Here is a 12,521-nt window from a genome sequence, read left to right on the forward strand (position 1 = left end):
ATTTCATATTGTACCCTATATATGATCGCATGTTTCAATTACATGCCCTGTACACAATCAAACTTTCACTTTTATACCCTACATTACTTCATTATAGCCAAATATCACATAACATTTCAATTTAATCCATACTAGCCATATATATCAAATTCACTAATTTTCTAAATTTGTTTACATATATATAAATGGAATCAATGTAACACCCCTTGCCCGACCTAATCGCCAACATTAATCTCAATATATTTTCAAATCAACGTATGAATCCTGTCAGTCAGATGTAGCTTTCAAGGTCCCGACTAATTTCGTCTCTATCTTCTGTCTCTCACACCAAATTTGCTTTTGCTATCTGTCTTTCACCCAACTATGATCAGCATAATGGTGTTCAACATTTACGACCATATAAAGCTTCTTAATGTGCCATTTTGATGCTTAATTGGTAGCTATTGTTGTAGGCAAATTCAGCCAAAGGAAAGAATCTTTCCCAATTTTCTTCAAATTCAATAACGCAACAACTCAGGTTGTCTTTGAGTTCTTGGATTACTCATTCAGATTGAACATCAATAAGACCAAGAAGAGATCTATATGCCTAGAGTGAGATCAAAAGAAGAACCTAGGTGGTATCTTTTAGTCTTGCATGAGACCTAGAGGAGATTCTTAGCTAAGAGTGACAAACAATATAATCAACATAGGTTTATTAGCTTAGTTAGCGATTAACGAATCAATCGACCATCATTTTATCATTTTCATTGTCTAAAGCAATAGGGAAGAAAATTATATTAGTTAGTTTAATTGATAATTTAAATTTAGTTTATAAAAAAAATATTTGAACTTGCACTAGTAATTTCTGACTCAATTAGATTGGTAATTGTTTAACTTGTAATCAACTTGATAAACACATTTACCAATTTGGCAATCTTTTGGGTTTGATCCTTGGAATACTCAAAGTGTTCCATTGTAACACTTGTAAATATTACAACTAACCTATCACACTTGCAACATACCGATATATATTTAATTTTAATTGTGTTGATCCATTGTCCCAGTGTACGCATGACAAGGTGCATCTCACATGTTCAGTTAAAAAAGGCTTTCTTTTGCATATTATGTTTCCTTTTAACTGTACACATGTCTTTCAAAAACTTAGCATAAGACAGAACTTGTTTAATCCCATCCAATAAAGGAATATTAATCTTGACTTGTTTGAAAATTTCTAAAATTTTCAAATAGTTTCATATTCCGTATTGGTTTCAATATTTAAGGGAAAGGAGCAGAAACCCTACATTTTTCTTTATCTAGGTTGTTAAAACTTTTAGGCCTACCATCACCCTCACCACTACTTTGCAAAGCGAAAGAGGGCTCTTGGGATTTGGAAGGAATGCTTTTAGCAATGACCTTCCCACTTTGAAGAGTTGTGATAGAGTTCACATCTTCTTTTTGAATTTTGTTGGGATAAGAAACATGACACTGAGTAGAAGGATTAGGTTGAGGTTGATCAGGAAATTTACATTTTTCTTGAATGTGCAATGAGGCTGTCAACATAAAAAGTGTGTTCTTGATTTCATTGATATCTTGTGAAGTCTAATTGTTGACATTTGTTTGTGTCTGTATGAATTCTTACAATGTCTCCTCTAAAATTTTGACATGCGGAGGTGGATGGGTCATGGTGGTGGGAGGTTTTTGAGACTATAGGGGAAGCGAGCACGATTATTATCCTACCAGTTGAAGTTAGGATGGTTTATCTATTGAGAGTTGTAAGTGTTTGAGTATGGAGTGAAAGGGGGTTTTTTTTTTAATGTTTTCACAATATTCGCTTGATCATGCAACATTTCTTTGAAAGTGAAATGTTTGGACATTCAAGAGTAGACTGTCCCATGATTTCACAAATATGAGAAATTTCTTTAGTTTTTTCTAGTTTAACTTCTTGTACTTTCCGAAGCTCCATGGCTTCAACCTTTCTAGTTAAACTAGCCATCCTAGCACTTAATAGATAGTATATTAGTCTTTCAATCGGTTTGCTACCTAGGATAAAAACATAGCTTGGTGTCGATTTTCGCAAACCTAGCATGTTTGAAAGTCAGAATCAATATATTTGATAGGAGTAAGATCTATTTCCAAATACACAAGAATATAATATCTTGTTCTACGTAAATACTTAAGTATATGCTTAATTTCTTGTCAATCTCTTGGTCCAGGATTCGCCTTATATCGACTTACCAACCCCACTGCAAAACAGATATCTGGGCGTATGCATAACATAGCATACATAAGACTTCCTACTACCAAAGCATAAGGAACATTTGTTATGTTCTCTCTTCAGATACATTGGACCCATACTTCCAAAAAGGAAAAAAGCATTTAATTGATAGGCTCTTGGCAATTTCGTTTCAAGGTAAGTTTCTAATTAATTGCATTGAGAATTTGGTGCCCCATATTTTGACTATATACACTTTACCCTGTTTGGTAATTATGAAAAGAACAAAAAGATGAAACCATCAAAGGGAAAAAACTTATATTAATAATTAAATATATAAAATCACAGATGTAATATAAATTTCAATTGAAGAAATAATTTTTCCATTTTCATTTTAAAATTTTTCCAACAAAAATTGAGTTTTCGAAGAAGAAGAGAAATAAAGTTGACGCATATGATCAACCAATACATGAGGATGTGGATTTGAGTGCACTAAAGCGCATTATCCTTCTATTTATAGGTTGGAGAGGGGCTATAGATAGTTCTAGACATTGTATCAAAAAGAGCTAATATGATCAGAACCCATTGTTAGGCTACGATCGTTAAATTTGCCGGGGTATCTCTTAATAGGCAATATACCAGAAAACATTGGCAACATAGAGTTAATAGAATCTCTTGATTTGTTGTTGAATCAATTTAATGGTGAAATCCTTCCAAGTTTCTCCAATTTGAATTTCTTGAATCACTTCAATGTCTCCTACAACAACTTGACGGGACAAATCCCAACAAGCATTCAACTTCAAAGCTTTGAAAACTTGTCTTACGTGGACAATCATCTTTGTGGACCTCCTCTCACTAAGAACTGCAACACAAAAGGTTGTTCAACTGATATTACGAATAATGGAGGTAGCGATGAAGGAAGTAAAGTGAATTGGCTTTATATCAGCATAGTTATTGGCTTTGTAATGAGATTTTGGGGTGTAGTGGCTCCCTTGTTTTTCATCGAGTCTTGGAGGTATGCATACTATCAAAAGTTGAACCATGTTGGTCGAAAGCTGTATGTGTTTGGAGCTACTATAGGAATGTAGTTTGATGGCAGAAAAAAACATGTCTAATTATGAGTTTAGATTTAGTACTCAGTACATGATTGGTGTTTTTCCTTTTGCAACAATAAACGTCATTTCAAGCTTGTATAAATTATTGAAAGTATGTTTTGATAATGTATGATTGTGTTTAACTGTATTCCAATATGAAGATGTTGTTGGGTTAAAGAGTGCAATAGGGTGAATTTTTACTAACTTTTGTGCAGCTGATTAACTTCAACAATTTACAAATCTAGCATATCTTGTTAAATTTATGTTTTTCTAGGAAATTTTGTGAGGAATTCAAAAAAATCATGCTGGCCTCTCATTTAGTAAAATTTATTTTTTTTCCCTAGTGATGGGCATGATAGAAAAGCCTGATTTTAGGCAAAACAAAAACAAAAATGAAAACATTTTAAAATAAAATTAGTACTAGACACACAAGAGTACTATAGGTAAAGTATTTAGCAGTTGCTAAACTAAATCTCGGATTACATTTTGAGCCTTTTACGAAAATAGGTAAATTAATTTAGCTACACTAAACGAACGAGTCTTTGTTAAATTTGTGATGTTAAATACTTATTTTGATGTTCTGTAGATAAGGCATAATAACATATTTAACCCTCGACTTTTATGTCTTTAGTCAATTTGGCCTCCAATCTTTTATGTAGAGTAAATTAGGCTTCAAACTTTCCATTGTTGGTATGATATTATTTAGTATTTTATGTCACATCCACAAATAAAATTTGAATGAGATTATCTTTTTGTTAAATTTATATTTTGGTTAAATCAAATCAAATTTTGATGTATAATTTATTAAAATTAAGTAAATTGTTGAGAATGAATATTGATTCAGATAGATATTATGGTAAAAACTCAATTTAGCTTTTTCTATTTTGTTGCGCTTTATTTAGCTCTCAGACTTTTATCATTTAGTCTTTTAAGTGTTTACGCAGGACGTCAAACATTGATGCGGCATCATATGTTACAGTCCGTCTGTATTTCATTTTACTGTCATATTATATTATTTAATCTCTCACCTTCGTAAATAATTTTAAAATAAAAAAAGTCAATTAAGTCTTAATTATTTAAGGATTGGAAATAAGTTATAAATAGTGTTAAATATTGTATAAAAAAACTAAAATAATTCCAAGACCCCAAATTTCCAACTTGAATTTTCCACAAGAATTATTTTATAGTCCGTTGAATATTTCCATGCTTTGAAATATTTGGTCTATATATACACCTTGAATTTATTTTTTAAAATGTTTATATTGTGAATTCTGGGTAATATTTATATATTTGTGTGCTCATATGACATTTAATTTTCATATGATTATGAAGGTTATTGAAGTATTAGTTACACTCTAATATGAATTTCAATCATCCAATTGAATTTATTTTTTTAAAATTCCTCAAGTCAACAATGTCTATGGAGTAACTCTCACTCCCACGTCAGGCTCCGTTTACTTGTTAATATTTTGTTCATTATATACAGTAAGCAAAGAAGAAAAACCATCACTAATATCTTTTTAATTTAATACCTTTCATACCATTTTCATTAATAAATATTATCTTTTTTGAAGTTTTGAGTTTATTTTTCCGTTCTTTTCTTTTAATCTTTGTTTCTTTTGGTTGCTTAAAAGACTTGAAATTGTCAATTAGTTTAATAGTTGAGTCGATTATGCTTCACTTAATTTGTCAATAAATTTAATAGTTGTTGGCTTATGATTGATGGGGTTTTTAAAGGTAATTTTCAGTCACAGTATAAATTTTACAGAGCAGTTTTACAAAGAGTACGAATTCCACTTTGGTCAGAAGAATCTGATTGTTATTGGCTAAAATGATGTATTAGTCAGTTCATCTTGTTTCTAGAGAACTCAACAAAGATGCTGATAGGCTAGTAAAAATTATGTAAATTTTAATGGTGGCCTTCAATTTTTTGTAAAGCCTCTAAGGGTGTTTGGGTATATCTCTTTTAAAAATTTTGGACACTTTAAAAGTATTACATTAGAAAATTTGATAAAGTTGAATAAAAGAGTTGAAGGAGTCATTGTTGCAGAAATGAATGAAGTTGTCCCCCTTCTCTTGCAGCGTCAAATGTTGTTCCATTTCTATGGGAATAAATGTCGTATTCGTTTTAATTTTCAAACTTAATCAAATCTTACTCATATTCGTTATTGCACTCTTTAACCCAACAACATTTTCACTATTTACATACAATTAAACACAACCATACATGTTTCTTAATTTGCAAAAGAGAAAACATGAATCAAGCACTGAGTAGTTCAGATTAATCGATTCATGTAATCTTTTTTAAAATATGGCATTTAATAGATTTGAGATCTGAGTCCTATATAAAAAAACACACAAAACTTAATTATACATGTTTCTTTTCCCATCAAATTACCTACCCGGTGTAGCCCAAGACATATACAGCTTTCGACCAACATGGTCCAACTTTTGATAGTATGCATTCCTCCAAGACCTGATGAAAAACAAGGGAGCCACTACACCCCAAAATCCCATTACAAAGCCAATAACTATGCTGACATAAAGCCAATACACGTTACTTCCTTCACTTCTGCTTCCATTATTTGCAACATCAGTTGGAGTACTGTTTGTGCTGCAATCTTTAGAGAGAGGAGGTCCGCAAAGATGATTGCTCATGTAAGATAAGTTTTCAAAGCTTTGAAGTTGAGTACTTGTTGGGATTCGCCCTGTCAAGTTGTTGTAGGAGACATTGAAGCAATTTAAGAAATTCAAATTGGAGAAACTTGAAGGGATTTCACCATTCAATTGATTCATCGACAAATCAAGAGATTCCAATTTTATGTTGCCAATTTCGTCCGGTATATTTCCTATTAGGAGATTCCTTGATAGATTCAATGACCGTAGCTCCACGAGACTTCCAAGTTCTTTTGGGATCTCTCCTATGAGTCTATTAGTTGAAAGGCACATGCTCGTAACAAGACCTAGTGTGGTACTGTATACATACTGTCGTCCTTTCAGCACTAAGAATGCTCTTAAATAAAAGAAATTATTAGTACTGATACTCGACCACTGAAACATATAGGATTTTTGGTTGCCTTTGTTAGCCATTGCACTCAAATTACTAAAGCATTTCGGAATAGCTCCTGAAATGTTGTTATCGCCAAGGTCCAAGATCCTAAGAGATTGAAGTTGACAAATTTTTTGAGGAATGTGTCCGTTAAAGTTATTCGATCGAAGGCTTAGCATCTCAAGTTTTGAGAGTTTGTCCCCAATCCATGCTGGTACACTCCCACTGAAATGATTGTCACTGAGATCAAGCATAATCAAACTAGTAGAAAGTTGCAACGTAGATGGTAATTCTCCAAACATGCCATTGTTACGAAGGCTTAGCACTAAAAGATTTAAACGTCCTAAAGAAGGTGGGATTTTCCCAGTCAAATTGTTGTCTTCCAAATTTAAGTAACCCAAACCTCGCCAATGATTCCAGCAATCAGGGATTTCTCCAGAGAGAAGATTTCTTTCAATGGCAAGACATTCCATCGGTCCCTCTCTATATGAATTACAAACTAATTCAAAAAGCGGACCTGAAAATGAATTATTTGACAAAATTAAATGTTGTAAAGTTGGGAATACTCTTGGCAAAGGGCCTGTGAATCGGTTTGATCTCAAGTCAACAATTTCTCTCACGTGCAAGTATGAAATCCCTCCAGTAAGTTGATTACATGAAAGATTTACATATTCAAATTGAGTGGACAAGTTTAAAAGCCAAGTGGGCAATATATCTGAAATTCCTGCTTCGGAGATATCTAAAACAGACAAATTCTTTTGGAATTTCAACCATCGGGGAAACTTTGGGCCAAGATGCCATTGACTCAATTTGATAATTCGACATTGAAACGGGGGAATCCAGCTTGATTTTGGTTCAAATCTCAGCCTGTTCTGTGATGCCTCTAGAGTTGTCAATCTGGTGAGATTAGAAAAATGGGTTTCTGATACAACTCCTTCCAATAGGTTAAACCCCAAATTTACAGTCTCCAAACTTTCCAGTTGTCCAAAACATAGAGGAAAATTACCATTTAATTGATTTTCTGAAACATCAAAGAACTTCAAAGATGATAACTCCCCTATGGACAATGGAATGGGACCAGAAATATTGTTTCCAGCAAGCGACAAGTGAGCTAGGTTTTTAAAGTGCCCAAGTTGATCAATTAAATGGCCAAAAAGATGGTTATGTGCCATATCCAATGACTCTAAGCAATCCAAACAACATCTAGACAGACTCAGAAGGATTTCTGATATGTCTTGATCAATTTCATTGCTCGAAAGATTAAGGAATTGAAGATGACTTAAACTAAACAGGGAGTTGGGTGTGGATGAATTGAGTGAGTTCCTACTAAGATCAAGAACTTCAAGAAATGAGATGTTCCTAAAGTAATCCGGAATTGGGCCTTCCAACGAATTGCCACTAAGATCAATGGACACAAGACCATGAAGAAAAAATATCGACATAGGTACTGATGAAAAGTTGTTCTCAGAAAGATCAAGAATAACCAGTGATTTTGTAGAATTGACACTGATCGGGAATGGATCATCTTCCAAACTGCAAGCTGACAAATGCAACTCTAACAATGAAGAATGTTCGAATGTTACCTGCAGCCAATCCGTTGCTTTACGAAGATCCGCATCACTCAAATCAAGGTACTGCAAGGAAGAAAGTCCAGAAACCCATTGAAGACTTCTTGGTTTGAGATCATTACCTCCAAGATCAAGATACTGCAACTTTGAGAGATTCCCAAGGTTATGAGGAATTCCTCCCTGGAATTGTGCATGAGAGAGGTTAAGATATGTTAAACTCCCCAGCATACCCAAAAACTTCGGGATGTTGCTACGGAAATTGTTATTGCTCAAGTCCAGGGAACTGAGATGCTTCAACTCCAGTAATGAAGAATTTATCTTCCCTCTTAGCGTGGAATTGTTCTTTGATGTATGGTAAGTTTCCCATTCAGCAACTGATGCATCAAAATGGGGCACTGAAAGAGGAGCAGCCAAGTGCAGTTGGTTGATGTGACCTGTTGTGTTATGGCACACGACACCGAGCCATTTACAGCAATCCCCATCTTCAACCCAAGAAGACAACCTGTTTGAAGGGTCAACGAGATCATTCTTAAACTTCAGAAGGGCTTTTCTCTCACTTTCAATACAAAGCACATCGGAAGTGGCATCACAAAAGCTAAAACAGATAGCTACAATGACAAGAAGAAATGGGAATAAGGTAATTGTAACACTTTTCATGGTTGCAATGGTACCAACCATTGCTTGCAACTCCAAATATATAGAGTAAGCTTAGTAAAACAAAAATATTGTGCCCATACATGAAGCAGAAAGAAGTTTCTTCTAAATTTCCACAAAATGTATTTAATTGATAATAGTCTATCAGAAATTTGCAGTCAAATATAAGCCTTAGTTTATACAAAATGAAATTACAAATCCATAGTGCTGGACTGATATAGAGTAAGTTAAAACATTAACATTATTTTATCTTACATCTCACATCAATACATAATTTAACAAAATAAAACAAAATTATAGTCTTGCTTTGAAAGTTCTACAGGAAGGGAAGAGATCGATGGGTTCGGAGATGGGAAGGAAATTTATTTTTTGATCTAAGGAAAGTCGATTGCCATATAATTATATACATGGAAAGTCAATAAATTAGCTTTTTTTTATGGTCAACCATCAAAATAGTCACTTTTGTTTACCTTAAGTTACATTTTAGTCATTTATGTTTGAAATGTTACATTTTAGTCACTTATGCTATCGTGCTATAACATTTTAGTCACTAAACAGTTAATTGCCGTTAATGATGTAACGGGAAGCTGATGTGACATGTTAAATTATCATTTCAAACAAAAATTTTGAGTTAAATTATAAAATTAGTCCCCATATTTTTTTCGTTATGAGCAATTTAATTTTTTTTTCTTTTAGGTTCATTTAACTTTCCTTTGTTTGAAATTAAAAAAAAAAGTTAAGAACATAAAAGAAAAAAATTAAATCTCTCAAAACTAAAAATATATGGGGACTAATTGTATAATTTAATCTAAAATTTTTGTAAGGAGGAAAGTTTACAAATTTTTCAACTTCACAATTTTTGCAAATTTTACATCTTCACAAAAAAAATATATGAATACACTTCAGTTTATGCCTATAATGTAATAGAAAATTTGCAAATTTTACATCCTTCACAATCTTGAGTTAATATAAAAGTTATTTTTCAAATGTAAATGTGAGCAATTCATGCCTCGTGGATTAATTCAAATACTTTTTAATAATAAAAATTATTGAAAATGTAAAAATACATTAATAGTATATTTTATCAAAAGTGGGTTAAAGTAACAACAATTAAATAAAAGGGTAAACTATACAATTAGTCACCTAACTATTAGCGTGTTTCTATTTTGGTCACCAAACTATAAAAATTTTCAATTTTGTCATTTACGTTTTAGATCGTTTCTATTTTTGTCACTATCCATTAAATGGTTAACGGAAGTGATAACGTGACTTGTTTCTATCTAGTATAATAAGACATTTAGTTTTCAATACTTACGCATTCTATTAATTTGATCTTAACTCTAAATAATTCAATAAATTTAACTCTCTACATCTACAAATTCTATCAAGCACATATAATTAAATATAAATGCAATTAAATGATTATTATATATTATGAAAAAGTATAAAATATAATATTATTTATATTATTTTGTATCAACTCCTACTTCGTATCTAATAATCACACTCGAATCCAAATAACATGATGCTAAACAATATTATTAGATTAGTGACTTGTGCCTTCAGTAATCAGAGAACGGAAAAGGAAGAAGCAAAAGCAACATTAGTGGCCAAAAAACACAATTAATGATGGCAGATTCTACTAAAAACTATACCTAAAATTTAACTTGTAAAAATTTAGACTTCAATTAAATTCTTTAACTTTAAGAGATTAGTGTCATTAACAGTGGCTGAGTGTAGCGGATACCTAAGATTAGGTCCACTAAAATGGTCAAATTTTAATTTAGACTTTTTATAATTTATAAAATAAAAAAATTAATAATAATAAAAATGCACTTTGTCATCTAAAAATGATGAAAATTTGATTTAATCATTTAAAAATTATAAAGATGTAGACTATTAAAATAATAAAATTACATTTTTACTATCGTAAAACTATACAATTTAATTTTGACCCAAAAAAATTTCAGATTCCGCCACTGAGCGATTACGAAGCTTGCTAACGAACGTGATTTTGAGGAAATTAATGTTAACGGTTCGGTAATTCCTGATGCTGAGAAAGCTAGAGTCGCCACGTTGGCAACAAAGAAGTTTGCAGAAGCTTCAATCATTCCCAATATCGTGCCTATTAATTTCGCATTCATTAAGGTGGCTTACAAATTTTGCATTGATAATATATATAAATAATATTATATATTATACTTTTCATAATTATATTTATATTTATTTATGTGTTTAAACATTAAATTGATAGAATTTATAAATATAAACGGTCATGATCATTTCAAACCATTAATCGACTACCCTCTAACTCGTGTTTAATTTCGGAAAAGTGTGAGCTCAGGATTGTATAAAAGTTGTGTGGATGCATACATTACATGATCTAAAACAAGTGTTGGAACTAAATGTTGTTGGTAGGACATCCAACAACTTCTCTTTATCACTAAATTCAATGTTATTTGGAGCAAATAAAAAGTCAATAAATTCAGACTCAACATGATAATTGTCTACTTGCACCACTTTTTCTGTTAAAACCTCTTCTTCCTTTACTACATTCACTGTATCAACTCTAAGAGGTTCAAGACTAATGTTATCTAAGATCACTTGTTCGACTTGAACCTCTTCATTATGGATCTCAATCATGTTTTCAACCTTAAAAGAATCAAGTTTTACTTCTCCAAAGACCTCTTCTGTTTCAATATCATTAACACTAGTGACTTCCACAAGCTCTTCATCTAAATTCTGTGGTATAGAGATTCTTGCTAAAAGTTCTTTTCGAAGTTCAAGGGTAATCTTTCGCCTAGGTGGTTTTGATTCTTGTGCTAAGGTATAACTAGAAACCTAATCATTAGGACAAAAGCTAGAAAAGTGTAAATCATGAGGTTCAAAGGTAGAATTACAAGAATAATGAGGTTAAGAATAAAAATTAGTATAAGGGTCTTGCCTAAATGCATTGTAAGGGTCATGGGGTTAGTTCCAAGTACTATAGGATTGCCTAGATGCATAGTTCATTCGCCTAGAATTTTCAAATGACCAATGATAATCATAATAAGACATGACTTCACATCAATCTTTTTGCACCTAATCATAAATAAACAAATACATAAAAAAAATCTCACATTACTGATGAATATAATTAATATTAGAAAAAAATATAACTTAAAATTTTTGTCCCAAAAATAGCGCCAAAAACTTCATTATTGAAAATTTATTACGCAAGTGTTTGTGCCGAATCAAGCAATAAAGTGATCATAGGAAGATATTGTTCTCACCAGAACCAAATTCTAAGTTGCAGAGTACCAACTATTCAATTTCATCTAATCCAGATCAAGAAAATAAATAATTGCTATTAAAATTAAACTAAGAGAATTGTGAATATTTTATTAAGCTAGAACAATGAAAAATTATAAGTTTCACAATCAATTTTAAAGACTGAATTTTTCAATATATGTAATTACTAACCCAAGATTTAATGGCATTAACTAGACCTTTTCCTATTAGCTATATTCGTATGCTATGCAAGTTGAGAAAAGTCACTAAGAACAAGCCTATTGGGTTGATTATGCGTCAAGTATATTCTTATCCTAGCCACAAATTAACTCGTTCGTCAAGCTACTATAGTTAATTCTAATCTATCCAGTCTAGATCTAAATCTTAATTTTCTCTTCCAAGACAAATCAAGACTATCAAATTAATGCAACTTGGTGATTAGACAAGTTAATTAAATAAGCACATAACTGAATAAGTAATTAGTAAAGATAAAAACAAACGAAGAGAAAATAAATTAATAACTAAGTAATATGATTCATCATTGTTCCAAGAAAATAGAGTTTGGTTCATATTGAGTTGGGAAAACCACACAAAGATTCAAAACAAACTTGCATCAACAAAAAGTTAAAAAAAAAAAACAGAAGAAATAATCTAGAGCAAAAATAGTTGAAATTTTATGCCTAGCGCTCTAGATA

At 31.7% G+C, this 12,521-nt stretch overlaps 1 protein-coding gene across 1 annotated transcript; it reads right to left on the reverse strand.

Moving 5' to 3' along the window:
• Positions 1 to 5,679: 5,679 nt before the first annotated feature.
• LOC107930918 (receptor-like protein EIX2) lies at positions 5,680 to 8,580 on the reverse strand. Its single transcript, XM_016862678.2, has one exon. It carries the CDS (start codon positions 8,578 to 8,580, stop codon positions 5,680 to 5,682), a length of 2,901 nt encoding a protein of 966 aa, XP_016718167.2.
• Between the last annotated feature and the right edge of the window lie 3,941 nt (positions 8,581 to 12,521).

This window comes from Gossypium hirsutum, chromosome D11, assembly GCF_007990345.1.
Source record: "Gossypium hirsutum isolate 1008001.06 chromosome D11, Gossypium_hirsutum_v2.1, whole genome shotgun sequence".
Taxonomy (NCBI): domain Eukaryota; kingdom Viridiplantae; phylum Streptophyta; class Magnoliopsida; order Malvales; family Malvaceae; genus Gossypium; species Gossypium hirsutum.

What these genes read in the sequence shown, in the direction of transcription:
- LOC107930918 (XM_016862678.2), bottom strand. Translation starts at nt 8,580, where the DNA reads ATGGTTGGTACCATTGCAACCATGAAAAGTGTTACAATTACCTTATTC.